Here is a 15,115-nt window from a genome sequence, read left to right as displayed (position 1 = left end):
TGTTCTGTCTTCTCAATAGGCTTTTCTTTCTTAAAATCAATTACCTTCCAACCTACACTGAATTAGAAAAAAAGTTCTTGAAAGCCTCAGTCACGGGCAAATATGAGCTTTTATTTAAAAGCTCTACATTAACGGATTAAGTTCTTTACACACCTTAACAGAAATTAACAATCACCTTCAAACATGCCACAGGTGAACTAATCTTACACTTCACATTCAATACACACCATCATACTCTTAGAATAAATCCTTAGATTTTACACCTACATGTATAACCAGGAACTTAATTAAAGCTGGAACTACTACTAAATTTTAGTAGTACAACGGTTGATCCACAAGTGCCATCAAGACTGCCTTTTGAGATCACCAGCCCAGGCTGGATGCATGAGACAAGTGCTCGGGCCTGGTGCACTGGGAAGACCCAGAGGAATCGGGTGGAGAGGGAGGTGGGAGGGGGGATTGGGATGGGGAATACGTGTAAATCTACGGCTGATTCATGTCAATGTATGACAAAAACCACTACAATATTGTAAAGTAATTAGCCTCCAACTAATAAAAATAAATGAAAGAAAAAAAAAAAAAAAGACTGCCTTGTGAGCTTAATCCAGCTTCTACTGAAAAATTACAAGGGACCAATCACTCTTTTTCTCTATTTTCCCAGACAAGTGTCAACCAGGTTATTAAGCACACAGAGCTATTGCAAAGTACAAATTTACAAAAGGAGAAATTGCTGCCCCAAAGACTAGAACCTGCTCTCCTGATTCTCAACCCACTGTACTCTGTATCAGATTACTAAATCCCTTCTGTGAGCAGCCTTAAATCCTTTCTGTTAATTCAGAGGCAAGGGAGGGAACAGTAGAGTAGAGTAGATACTGTGGATTGACTCTCAACATCCATTTGTCCCTTCTTATGGTGTAGTATTTTTCAAACTACCAGTTGCCATCCATTAGTCGGTCATGAAATCAACTTGGTGGGTCAAGACTAGCATTTCTTAATGGAGTGGAGTAGCCTAGATTAGCATAGAATTGCACAGCAGAGACTAGAATAGAAGCCATTGGGGGCATACATTGTCTTGTGAATCTTTTATTTCAGTTAGACATGAATGTGACTTTGTATATGTGTGAATCAAATGAATTTTACAGCAGAGTATGTCCAAAATGTGAAAAACGTTGTCCTGACATGTCTTTCTATACCTCCAGCATTGGGAAGCTAAGTACTCTGTGTCCCGAAATAAAAGATTTCGGGTATAATTTGGGTTTGGTCGATCAGATGCCCGAGGGTGAGATGCGGAAGACGGCAGTGGTCAGAGCGCTACTGCCACAACTGTCTCCCTTATCAAGCATGTCGCTGACACTTTGCATCTTCTGGGGCAGCATTAGCAGAGGTCTCAGCACACCGTCACAAGACCCCTGGGTAGTAAGAGGAAGGACACAAGGCACCCACTTCCTGGCCCAGACGGCTGCAGGGGAGAGAGGTTCTGGAGTTAACCGCAGTGGGGGAGGCACTCTGAAAACCTGAAAATGGTGGCTTCCCGAGTTTGGAGACAGCAACGGGATTCTGCCTCCATCTGACTTCCTGGTTGTGGCAGTAGCAGCAGCTCTCTTGGTGGTTTAGTTCTGTGGTGGGCCTTTGGGAATTGCTATGGAAATTCAACCTCAAGTCTATTCCTTCAGCCTCCACATGATTCTACAAGCAACTTAACGTCTTATAATAAATCCCTTCTTGCTTACGCTACTTGGAAAAGTGTCTGTTCCGTACCCTATTGAGACTGATTGTTGTTCAGTCGTCAAGTCGTGTCCAATTCTTTGCGACCCCATGGACTGCAGCATACCAGCCTTCTTTGCCCTCCACTGTCTTCCAGAGTTTGCTCAAATTCAGGTCCATTGAGTCAGTGATGCTATCTATTTATCTCATCCTCTGTCACCCGCTTCTCCTTTTGCTGTCAATCTTTCCCGGCATCAGGGTCTTTTCCAATGAGTCAGTTCTTTGAATCAGGTGGAATCAAAATATTGGAGCTTCAGCTTCAGCATCAGTCCTTCCAATGAATGTTCAGGTGTGACTTCCTTTAGGATGGACAGGTTTGATCTCCTTGCACTCCAAGGGACTCTTAAGAGTCTTCTCCAGCACCACAATTCAAAAGCATCAATTTTATTAATTTGAGACCAATAGGAAATAGAAAAAAATAAAATATTTTTATATTCAACATTATACTGGAATCTAGTTATACATCTCTATAGAGAATTCTGGAAAGAAGCAGAAAAACAAGTAATTTGAAAGTCATAGATATTTTCCATTTTGTTTTGTTGTTTTTGTGTTTTGCAGATTCCGTATCACCAAGTAATCAATACTTGTTGATTGATTGCTTGATTGATAAAAATTACATGATGGAAAATACCAAAATGGCTTAGTATCTTCATAACTAGTTGCAAAGAGAATGAACGAATCTGTCTTAGGTCAGGTTTCCTGAAAAGACTCTGAGATGGGAATGGGAATGCAGGGAGTTTGTTGAACTGCACATTTAGAACAAAGCCTGTAAGAAAATAAGAAAGCAGAACTGGGCAGAGGAAGTAGCTGCACTGGGATGCAGTTACAACAAAGACCTTCGTCAATGATCTTATTGGGGGAGTTCTGACTCTGAGATGACCCTTCAGAATGGCCCTGTATTGAGGGCAGGAGACCAGGTCTTTGCAGCCCCACATTGACCAGTCACAGGATTCAGGCTGCCCTTGGAAAGGATCTCTGACCTGGGATGCAGAATCCTTTCAGCCAAGGTCAGGTCCTCACAAGGGACCCAGCCTTGGTTGTCAGGAGCCAATAGCTCTGGGCAGCTGGAGAATGAGTGCATCAGTCCTGAAGCGGGGACCCGAGTGGTAAGCATTTGCTCAGAACCCAGGGGAGTTTTATCATGTCCTGCAGCTTCCTAAACGTCTTGTCAAGACATTCAGCCCAGTCCATGTAAGAAAACAGGAAAAGTATGTTTTCAGTATATAAATGACTTTTAGCATGCATGACTGTAACAATAAAATCTATTATTATCCAACTAAGCATGTTTTTCAAATAGAACTCGTGTCTGGAGCCAGAAAGCATGAATGTAAGCTCTATGTCATATCTTCTGTTTCCAGATCAACTATGGATATGATTACTCCACTTTTATTTGTGGCCCATTTCAATTTTGGGTAGCAGCTATCTTCAACTCTACCTTCCGCTAAGAATTAACCACGAGACAGGGAAAATTCTGGGACTAGGACTCAGGAAACCTGAAGGCCGAGTCTCGGTCTCTCTCTCTCTCGTTTCCTAAGAATAACCATACCTGCCACACTGTATACATCAAAACAACAGACTGTACATAGAAATAGTGTGGCAAGAATTATAGTACTTTTGAAAGCTCTTTTTTAAATTGTAGTTGATGTACAATGTTTCAAGTATAGGCAGCAAAGTGATTCATATATATATATATATATATCCTTTTTCAGATTCTTTTCCATTATAGGTTATTATTCGATTTTGAAAATAATTCTCTGTGCTATACAATACGTTCTTGTCACTTATCTATTTTACATACTGTAGTATGTATTTGTTAATCCTGAATTCCTAGTTTGTACCTCCCCCTGCCTTTCTTCTTTGATAACTCGGAGTTTATTTTCTGTGTCCATGAGTCTGTAGACTCTTATCAGTAATAGTCATCTGCCCACTTTAAAATTACTCATTCAAATCAGCATGCATTGAGAACCCATCCCATCAGCATACAGTTAATGTTTCGGTATGTAAAGAGAAGAAGAGCCAGCCAACTTTAACAGTCAAACTTCATTCCATTGGCTGATTCACTCAGACATCCAACAAATGCTCATTGACTGTCAGCTCTGGGCCAAACACTAGCTATACAATGAAAAAGCTTTCAGGAGGCAGCATGGCTGAAAGTGAACACTGTGGATTTAGAAACAAGATTAATGTAGCTTTCAATTCCAGCTGAGGTGGCTACAACCTTCACTTCTCTGAGTCTTCGTGTTTCTTTTGTCCATGAAAGGAGATGTAACCATAAGGATTATTGTAATTAAGTGCCGGTAGAGTTATGCACAAGATACCACGGAAACCCATAGGCAGATGAGCTAATTCTCTGGTGGGGGTAACAGAGACGCTAAGAATAAGCAGGAATCAGTCAAGTGAGGGAAGAAAAGACAGTCCCAAAGGTCAGCAGTTGCAAAGCCCTAGAGAGAAAAGAGCACTGTGGGGACTGGAAGCATGGTTTTATAGAAAGTAAGACGTTCATGGACAAGAAGGGGAGGAATAGAGCCCTATGTGCTGAGTCAGCAAGGCTGGCCTCCATCCAAAGAGCAGTGAGAACAATGGATGGGCATAAAGCAAGAAGTCCCAGGATCCTATTTGTACTTTTTAAGAGATCCCTCAGACTACAATGGAGAAGGGAGGGGGAAATGCCTCATGCCAGGAACATTAAAGCAGAGACTGAGTAAGAGATAATGATGTGTAAACAACTGTGGTGTTAATGGAGTATAATGGGTAGATAAGGGAGAAGGTAGGCGGTGGAACAGACAGGATTCAATCACATTCAATGAGCTCTTGTAACACCCATGTTCCAGGCTATGCACTTTACATATGTCAACTCATTGTACTGTTATGTTACAAGGACTCTATGAGGAAACTACGCTTGCCATTCCTATTATAATCCTGAAGCACCATAGTGCTCAGAGTTTAATCAAGTAGCTCAAGTCACTCAGGAGAGCCTGTATTTGAATCCAAGTCTATTTTGCTCAATCCTGTATGTATCCCCTTCATACCACTCAGCTGCCTAGGTCAGTGTGAAGATCAGGACAAAGCTCTTATCTAGAGAGATAAAAGCTGGCATCATCATCACATAAATGATCATTAAAGCCATGAGAAATAGAGGAACTGCTTAGTGATATTCACATGCATTGAATATTCCCCACGTTTCAGAATATTTTCTAAAGACTTTCCATTATTTATCCCTTATAGTCTTAGAGTGTATTCGAGTGTATTCGTTGCCTAGGGCTTCATTAACAAAATTCCACAAACTGGGTGGCTTAAACAACAGGATTCACTGACTCACAGTTCTGGAGGCCAGAAGTGTGAAACCAAGGTGAGGTGTTGGCAGGGTAGTTCCTTCTGAGGGTTGAGAGAAACAACCTGTTGCATGTTTCTCCCCCAGCTTCTGGTGTTGTGCTGGAAATGTCTGGCATTCTTCAGCTTGTGGCCACATCACCCCAATCTCTGCCTTCATCCTCACTGGGTGTTCTCCCTGTGTGTGTGTCTTCCTGTGCCCAAATTTCCCCTTTTTATAGACACCAATCACATTGGATCAAGGTCCACCCTGATCACCTCATCTTAACTTGTTCATCTGCAAAGATTCCATTTCCAAATGAGATGTCATGCACAGGTCCTGAGAGTTACGACTTTAACATCTCTGAAGTGGAGAACACCAGTCAACCCATAGCAGGCAGGTATTTTATATCCATTTTACAGATGAGGAAACTGAGGCACAGAGAGAAAAGTAACTTGCCTGAGGCCAGTGGCTAATGCACCAGAGAGTATATAAACTACGGGGAAAGGAGACTAGGGACTGATGGAACACTTACATCCAAGAGACAGACAAGGAGACCCCACTTTCGTGACCACAGTACACGGACCAGAAATGGGGGCCTGATCTGAGGGGAAACCGATCTACAAGCTTGTCCCTGTGTAAATGTGCTCCTCATACTGAAGAGTGACTGACTACACCAACCAAGCTCTCCCTAGGAAGCGAATCAGAGAGAGAGAGAATGAGGGGAGTTGATGGTGGGAGCCGAGGTGGAAAGATACGCAGAAAAGCCAGGAAGTACTAGAAAAGAGAGACAAGGGGAAGCCCGGAAGAAGCAGAAGTAGATGCTAAAGGCTGAGAGGAGAACAAGGAGAGGATGGCGGTATGGGCGGAAGCGGTAGAAGGAGAGGTTGAATCATTGTGGCATCGAAGGACACCAGCACTCACGCGACGAGAATCCAGCCATGGCAGCCACACGGTACCCAGAAACTGGCACTCCAGTGCCTTGATTAACAACCTGTTCCAGCTGATGGGATGCATGACTACCCCACTGAGTTCTGACTGTGAGGTCAAGATTCCCATTCACAGTCATATCCACACTTATCCTTACACGGATCTCTCATTTGTGTCTGATAACCTTAAAATAACCTAACTCAAGTGCCCAGAGAGGCAGAAAGAAAGAGAGTTGAATGTCACGGTATGGGAGTTAATGGAAGAGAATGTTTCAAGTAGGAAGTGGTCAATTACATCAAATGTTTCAGAAAGATCAAGTAAGACAACACTTCAAAAGACACAGATCTGTTAACAGAAAATCTAAGAGCTGCGTGAGGGGAGGCAGAGGCCAGGTTGCCATGGATGATGGCATGAATGGGACATAAGACCAGAAAGACAGCAGTAAAAACCACACTTGCAAATGGTTCAACTGTGAAGAGAGAGAGAAAACCAAGGCTCTAAGTGGTGGAGTAGGAGGAGTGACATTTTTTAAGACAAAAAAGATTTGAATATATTCAAATACTGATGGAAAGAAGCTACTAATGGTGAGGTTGAAAACAGTTGAGAGAGGAAAACAACTAACAGGGCTAAGTTGCTGAAGATATAAGAGGTCACCCAAGACAGGAGGAGAGAAGGAGGCAAGGATGGCTGGGCACATGTACTGGGCTGTGTTAGGATCAGATAGTAAAGGTATTTCCTACAATGGCTTCTATTTTCTGGGTGAATTAGAAAACAAGATTATTGGCCGACAGTGAAGGAGGACACAAGATAAGAGCCTTGAGGGAATGGAGAATATTTGCAACGGTCATTTTGGAAAATGGCAGTGAGATCTAACCAGGAAAATGGTGAAGGATTACCAATTAGTGCAAAGGGCTCAAAGTGAGATCAGAGGCCATGGATCCAGCATAACACTTAGCCGTGCTTTAGTGTGATTTCCTGTCTCACTCAGTGGGGGAGAAAAAGCAGCAAAAACATTGCTGGTTGGGATTAATTCCAAGTTAAGGAAAGAAGGGCAAGGGAACAAGAAGTTTAAGGTATTAGGAAGAGAATGATTGAGGAAATCAATCATTTCCCCAATGATTGACTGAGGAAATGGCTGGCTCCAAATGGAGTGAAGACTAGCAAGTCTAGTAGGAAGAAAAAATATGAGGACCAAGGGATCACAAAGAACAGCTATTTGGGAGTAAAAGACAGAGTTCTGGGATATAAGAGGCTCTGGAGAACTTAAGATTTCAGAGGTGGAGAAGTTCTAGGTGATTAGAAGGTCCTCAATTTGGCCATGTGCAATGGATTGTGCTGTCCTTCCAGCTTCTCTTTCTCTGGGGAGCTTTCTATTTTCACATGTGGTTCCTGTTGAACAGATTATCCTGGAGCTTCACCCCACCCTCACTGCTGGGGCTGGCATAGGTGCAAGTCAGTGAACTCATCCTTCTGGCTACAGTGATTGACTCAGGGGTAGGTATATGACTAAGAAGAGATGATCAGACCATTCCCTGAGATTTCTTCCACGAATGTTAGAGGCAGAGAATCTCCCTTTCTCAGCTCAGTTTCTCACTTATGAAGATCTTATAACTGCTTATGGGCATCTTTCTTGGCAGCCTAGAGAAACCATCTCCAGAAGAAGCAAGTGAGTCCAATGTACAAAGACAAACAAATCAAGCATAGACAAAAGATGGATAAAAGCCAAAAGAATCAGAAAACAATGTACAGTCCCTGGATCTAGCCAAGCTGAAGCTAGTCTAAGCCTGGATCTTACCACAGGGCACCCCAAAATCTCTCTGCTTAAGGTGCCATGCCATGCTAGGTCACTTCAGTCATGTCTGATTCTTTGTGACCCTCTGGACTGTAGCCCTCCAGGCTCCTCTGTGCATGGGATTCTCCAGGAAAGAATACTGAAGTGGGATGCCATGCTCTCCTTGAGGAGATCTTCCCAATCTAGGGATCAAACCCACGTCTCCTGCGGCTCCTGCATTGTATACTCTTTACCACTGAGCCACTGGGGAAGGCCCTGTTTAAGGTAGTCTACGTTAGAAATAACACTGTGCTCAGTCGCTTCAGCTGTGTCCAGCTCCTTGTGACCCCATGGACTGTAGCCCCCCAGGCTCCTCTGTCCATGGGATTTCCCAGGCAAGAATACTGGAGTTGGTTGCCACTTCCTTCTCCAGGGAAGGTCTTCCCAACCCAGGGATCAAACCAGGGTCTCCTGCAGTTCCTGCATCACAGGAAGAATCTTTACCACTGCTGTAATCTTCAGTCTAGGAAGTGAGTGGATAAAACAAAGGAGGTAAAGGCATGAGAGCTGAGAGGGCCGAGAAACTAAAGACAGAATGTTGTGTCAGTTTGCTTTACAGGCTTGAAAGTCATCTAAGACAGACATAGTACTTGATGGGAGTGGAAAAGACACCTCTGAACCATTTTGACAGTCTTAGGTAGGAAGAATAGAAAAGATGTTAGCAGGTAGCTGTTATAAGGATAGAAAGTTATATGTTAACAGGATCCTCAAAAGAATGATGCTTTTTATACAAAGGTGAAAGAAGAATAGGGTGGAGGCTGCAGAGGGGAAAGGGAAACATCCAGACCCCCTTGCTGAAGAGAAGTTAATGGAGTGTGTAATAATGGAGATAAGATCGCTACTGGGCAAAGTGGGTGGAGCCTTCTCAGTCAAAGGGTATGTAACCATGAGATGCTTCCCCAGTGAAAATTAGGCTCCATTTCTAAGTCCTAAATATGACTACAATATCAATAGTGTAGACATTCTTTAACAACTTTGCCACCTACCACTCTGTCCTTGAATCACTCACTGTTCATCTGAAAGACAAAGTAAAACTGGAAATTTAGATGGATCAGGTTTAAATTTATTTTTCCTAATTGAGATATTCTATTCATACATTGAAATGCCTCAGACAAGGATTATAATAACAACCTCAGTAGCAATTATCACTCAAGTGATTCAGTAGAATAGTTAATGTTAAATATTTTAATACTCTGTTTAGAAAATCACATCACACTAATGCATTTTATTGGACAACATAAAATATACATGGATATTACAGAAGAACAAAATCTAACACAAAATTTTGTGAAGCTGGCCTGCCAACTCTGGAATGATGCCACAGAGGGAAGGACGACAACCAGCTGGCACTTCAACAGGAGGGTAATAGCTTTACTAAAGTGTTGTCAATGTGTCCAAATGACACATACTTACTGTGCGTGTGGACATATGTACACAGACAGAATTTATTTTCCTTATGCCATGTAGACATAGTCTTTCCACCAGAAATTCCTATAAATTCCTTTATATTCCTTTGAATATAAAGATTATATTCAAAGATTTTAAATATTTCTATGTGTATTAAAGATGATTGTATCTGTACTTGAGTTATATATTGGAAATATTATATAAATGTTTATTTGGATAAATGGATTGTAATTCTGCATGATAAAGAGAAAGTACAGTACTAACCACTCCAGACCCTTTTTAATCTCTTATATGAGTATAGAACTAAAATTAATGAATGGAATTAATAAATCAAAATGGAAACATAATATTATGACACAGTTTATGTGTTTTAAAGTGATGTTGTTAAAAGTACCTTTGAAGAGTGTAGAAAGGAAATGTACAGAGAAAATAAATGAAGTTCATCAAAGAGTATATTTGGAAAATGAAAACAGAGTGAATGTACAAAAACTGATCTCCCCCTGCTCTGGCCTGGACTTGTACCCCTCAGCAGACTGCATTCCCTGGCCTGGCTGGAGCAGAACCACGCAGCACTTCCATCCCCCAGGGACCCAAAGAGTGAAGTCGCCTACTCCACTGAGATGAATGTGGTCCAGGGCAGCAGCCACTGCACCTTTGGAGCACTTGAAGGGATCTCCAGAGACTTCAGACGTTCCCCTGGGAGAATACACAGCTACCTCCCCGACTGTGCAGACCTGGTCCATGTCCTCAGTCAGGGCTGTGCAATAGCAAAATGCTTGTGATGGAAAAAGCCAGGCAGAGATGACCCACCCCCCAGCAGAGTTCCTTGGTCACACTCCCTCTCCGTCAGCTGTCATCCAAACTGTGTGAAACTCATTTCCTTTCTTCTAGTCTTCATTTTCTCTTAATGTTTGGGTAGAATCTATTTTCGTCCTTCTCCTTTGATTAGACACTCATGTTTTAAGGGATTATATAAAAAAAATTTTTTTGGAGGAAAGAAATAAGAATATTGCCCAAAGAGAAACATGTTTTTCTTGGGAAGCTAAGAATATGGTTTCCTGAAAAATATTTGTGAAACAGAAATTTAAAAAGAAGACATAAAATAATAGAAATGCACTATGTAATCTCCATCTTGAGAAAGTTATCCCTGTTGTCAGTACATTTGATATAAAGTAAAAGTAAAGTGAAAGTCACTCAGTTGTGTCCGACTCTTTGTGACCCCATGGACTGTAGCTGGCCAGGCTCCTCTGTCCATGGAATTCTCCAGGCAAGAATTACTGGAGTGGGTTGCCATTTCCTTCTCCAGGGGATCTTCCCCACCCAGGGATCGAAACTGGGTCTCCTGCATCGTAGGCAGATTCTTTACCATCTGAACCACCAGCAAAGCCCCTTACATTTGATATATTGGTGAATAAACTGTGTAGATTTTCTTTATCTTATAGGTATTTTATGTTAAAGTTTTTATTTTTCAAGTACAGAGCTCAGCTCTGTTCAAACATTAAAGATTACCACCATATGTGATGTGGTTGCAACATTTTAAAGAGGTACTTTTTTTTTTTTTTTCTTTTTACAGGACCTCAGACTTAGGTGTGTTTCATTCAAATAATTAGGTATATAGCTTTTTAAAGAAATCATATGGGTTACACTTATAAATCTCAGTCACTTCTGGGCTTCAATCCTTGATTGTAAGGATGTTTTCCTTCCTTTCTGATGCAGGTAATTTTCACCAGAATCACTGGAGTTCAAGAGAAACAGAAAGACTGAAATAACAGAGAAAGTGTGGCCTTTGATACAGAGCCAGTGTGGTATTCGTTCTGGTTCTGTCAGTAATTAACTGCAATCATAGGTAGGTAACCAAGATCACCTCTCTGAGCCTCATAGAGGTTATAAAATAGAGACATTACAGTTTCTCCACTTTATTATTATGAGAATTTAAGTGTAGTAGAATCCCTGTCTCATAATAGATATCACATAAATGCTCATTCCCTACCATCATTTCCAGTTCTAGATACGCAATCTAGTAAACTTTGTCTTGAGTCCCAAAGTGCTAGTAAATAAAATAATAGTTGTTTATAGTGCCAAACACTTACCTAAGGATGGCACTCTTAAGATCCTTTTTTGTTCATGATGGATTCTTGCAGTACCATCAGAGAATGCAATATTCACACACTGATCAAATTTCAAAGGATTGGGGAATTTATGAAATTGAGAATTGCATCCTATCTCTCATCATCTCCACCTCCCTCAAGAGATACAGCGTTCAGTGAAGAAGTTGTAAGTGGCCTTGTGGGGGCCTATCTTGCTTTGCAGTCATGTCTTTGAGGCACGCACAGGTGACAAAGTGATGCTGGTGTGCATGGATCAGTCTTTCCAGACATTTGATGATTTCATAGTCAGGAAGAGCAAGACTCATCATGTTCAAGCCCAGCATCTGAGAAACCACCTCCCTGAAGTCCACCAGCTGCAATAGCAAACGGAACCACGTGAATCGAGAGAACAGATCGCAGCAACACGGCCAGGTCAAACGCAATCCGAACACCTGTGGAAAACCCAGGTCTGCATGAGCTAGCCTAGTTACTTACTCTCGCGACTCTTCAGTTAATTCTCTCATTTATAAAAAGATGAAGAAGAAGAAGGAAGGAGCGGGGGGTGGAGGAGGCTAGCCTACAAAATTACCTCTAAAGTCCTTTCAGACACCAACTTTCAGCAATTTCATAACCACTTTTTATTTACTTTTAATTGGAGGATGATTGCTTTACAATATTGTGTTGGCCTCCGCCATACATCAACATGAGTCAGCCATAGGTACATATGTCCCCTCCCTCCTGAGCCTCTCACCCACCTCCCACTCCATCCCACCCTCTAGATAACCACTTTTATGATGAGCCAATTAATGTGGTAGTAGTAGTAAAGTCACTCACTTCTGTCTGACTCTTTGGGACCCTGAGGACTGTAGCCCATCAGGCTCTTCTATCCAGGGGATTCTCCAGGAAAGAATGCTGGAGTGGATAGCCATTTCCTTCTCCAGGGATCTCCCCGACCCAGGGATCCAACCTGGGTCTCCTGCATTGCAGGCAGATTCTTTACCGTCTGAGCTACCAACTAATGTGGTATTGGCTACCAAATCAAGAAGCCCAGTTCAGCCACTATAAAGGAGACTCTGGCCTTGATAAGATTTCATTTTCTCACTTCCAGGGTGAATGAGCAACCTACCTACCTACCTCCCATGCCTGTTCTGAAGTTCAGATCAAATGAAATGACAGTCAACTGTGTATGTGTTCTGCACACTAAGAAATGCTTTACCATTGTTGGTGTGGTTGAGTCTGTCACATGATACATGCTTATGTACTGGGGCGTTAACTGGGCAATGAACCTCTTCAACTAAAGGAAGAACCAATGGCAGAAGAAGTATGAGCTGATGAATATGGAGGACTTCTAAGTGTTGATCAAATCACATCACACGGATTGCCATCTCGCAGCACATTGGACTCTCTGGGACAATTATTTGTCCATCACAAAAGGAAAAATGGGAGTTTGGGGCCAAAGAAGATGGACAACATGTGACTTATACCCCTTCAGTTCTCACAGACTGGTTGCTGTGATTCTGGGCAAAAGCAGGAGTAGATCAACTAGAGATGACCAGATGACTCCTTCCATTTCAGAAAAGGTGTGAACCAATTCAAAGACAGATGTTCCTCCAGGAAAAGTGCCGTCCAAACATCATCTCCATGTGCTCATTCACTTCCCAAGCCCCTTCCTATGCTGAGTCCAACATGGGAAACTAAACACTCTCTCCAGCCTAATCTCCCCAGAAAAAAAGCTTCCCTCAAACTTTTCCACCCTCTGAATATGGCCAAAGCTATTAAATGCTGAGAAGTTCCCACTGAGACCACTCACTCTTGGAGTTCGGCCTTCCTCAGCTCTGCCTGACACATGAGCCAAAGCAGAGGCTGCTAAAGAGAAAAAAATATCCTGGGATCAGAGTCCTCACTGTGCCCTTCTGGGCTGCAGAGAGCCAGTGAGATGAAAGCCAAAAGCAGGGGTCAGGCTGCCCAGGAAATGTTTCTTTCTGCCTGACCTCCTGATGGCCTCACCAGATAACACCCCGCCTTGCACCCAGCGGGCGCATAAGTTCTGTTTTATGGTTTACATCTGGGCTCGGCCGGCCATCGGGTCTGGGTGCCACTGTTTGTGATTTGGGACCGTTTCCTGCAACTGATCTCTGCTGGAGATAAAATTTCCCTCCTGAGGCTGAAGGCCTGGATAACGTTAGAAGATTTGGGATAACGCGAACTTCAGAGGCAATCAGCAAACATAATAAAAAAAAAAAACCTCTCCATGGCCAGAACCTGGCTTTTCACAGGCTTTCCATGGCTTTGATAATAATATCTTTTTCTTTGCTACAATTGGTGCCATTAAAGGTGAATTGCTTTTCTTAGTGGAGTAAATCATAATGGTTGTTTTGATGCCAAAAAGATGGGAGAGGGCAAATATAGATATGTTGGAATTATGTAGAAAGCCTGATTAAATGGTTATAAAGAAATACATGAATAATTATCACGCTTTTGAATTGTCCTATCTTTCCAAAATAAGGTTTCAACACCAGATTTCTACCCACCTTCCTTTCTCTCTTTTCTGCTTCTTCCAGAGATTTTTTTAGTGTCTTCATTTCACTGGTTACAACTTCTAGCATGTTCCTGGCCCTCTCTTTATTCTCCTTAGCTTCATGCTCTGTAATCTCCAGTTCTGATTTGACAGACAGCAGCTTTTTCTCAGCTTTCTCCTTCATCTTTTCCAGTTTGTCTCTGGATTTATTTAGGTCTTCAATGGCTTTGGTCTGTTCCAAAGTTTTAATCTAAGAAGTCAAAGAGAATGCTAATAATTTCATCTGCATTTATTTAGGAAAACTGTATAAACAAGACAAACCAGAAGTCAATGAAATTCATTTAACAACTTTTTAAAATAAATAAATAATGGAATGCAAAATGATGTAACTGCTGTGAATAACAGTTGGCCCGTTTTCAAACTGTGAACAAATAGTTGACCTATGACCCAGGAATTTCACTCCAAGGCACAAAGATCCAAGAGAACTAAAAACTTATGTCCACACAAAATCTGTGCATGAATGTTTCTAGTAGCACTATGCATAATCACCAAAAACTGAAAATAGCCTGAATATCTATTAATGGATGAGTAAATAAAGAAGATGTGGTATATCCATACAATAGAGTATTATAAAGCAATAAAAAGGAACAAAGTATTGATAGATATTACAATACAGATAAGCCTTGAAAACATTATGCTAAGAGGGAAAAGTCAGTCACAAAAGACCATTTATTGTATGATTCCATTTACATGAAGGATCCAGAAAAGGCCAGGGGCTGGTGGGAGTAGAGAATAAAGAGTAACTGCTGACAGATACACAGTTTCTTTTTTGGGGTGATGAAAATATTCTGAAATTAGATAGCAGTGATGTTTACACAATTCTGTGAATATACTAAAAACCATTGAATTGTACACTTTTAAAAGAGTGAGATTTATGGTACGTAAATTACATCTTGGTAAAACAGATCAGAAAGCATATTTACAAAGAAGCCTCTAAAAAAGGATCAAAAGGAATTCCTTTGAAATAAATTAAGAAGTGCATATGGGATGGACAAAGCAGAAAGACTAGCAGAGCTCTGAATTTAGTTCTGAGCCTCCTAACAGTTCAGACAAGGCCTACAGTCATAGCCTCCAAGAAAAAGCAAGAATTTGTGTTTCAATTTTATTGAAAATCATTTAAAGGTAACATCTGAAAGTAATAAAAATAAAAGATACCAAATAATGAGTGTGTGCTGTCTCCTCCCTTCCCCTTTCATTACATCCCTTCT

The 15,115-nt window shown here is 41.6% G+C and overlaps 1 protein-coding gene across 6 annotated transcripts in view; it reads right to left on the bottom strand.

Moving 5' to 3' along the window:
• Window positions 1–8,882: 8,882 nt before the first annotated feature.
• The window catches only part of CCDC170 (coiled-coil domain containing 170), an 88,810-nt gene continuing 82,577 nt past the window's right edge, over window positions 8,883–15,115 (bottom strand). For all 6 annotated transcript variants that reach the window (XM_043888313.1, XM_043888310.1, XM_043888315.1 and 3 more), the window contains exons 10-11: window positions 13,861–14,097; window positions 8,883–11,703 (exon numbers count right to left, since the gene is read on the bottom strand). In XM_043888313.1, coding sequence (XP_043744248.1) covers window positions 11,503–11,703; window positions 13,861–14,097 — 438 coding nt within the window. In that variant the 3' untranslated portion in view covers window positions 8,883–11,502. The remainder of the gene's footprint in view (window positions 11,704–13,860; window positions 14,098–15,115) is intronic.

The sequence above is a fragment of the Cervus elaphus genome, chromosome 26 (assembly GCF_910594005.1).
Source record: "Cervus elaphus chromosome 26, mCerEla1.1, whole genome shotgun sequence".
Lineage (NCBI taxonomy): Eukaryota > Metazoa > Chordata > Mammalia > Artiodactyla > Cervidae > Cervus > Cervus elaphus.
The sequence above is the reverse complement of the archived record's forward strand: the minus strand, read 5'-3'. Positions and strand labels throughout refer to the sequence as shown.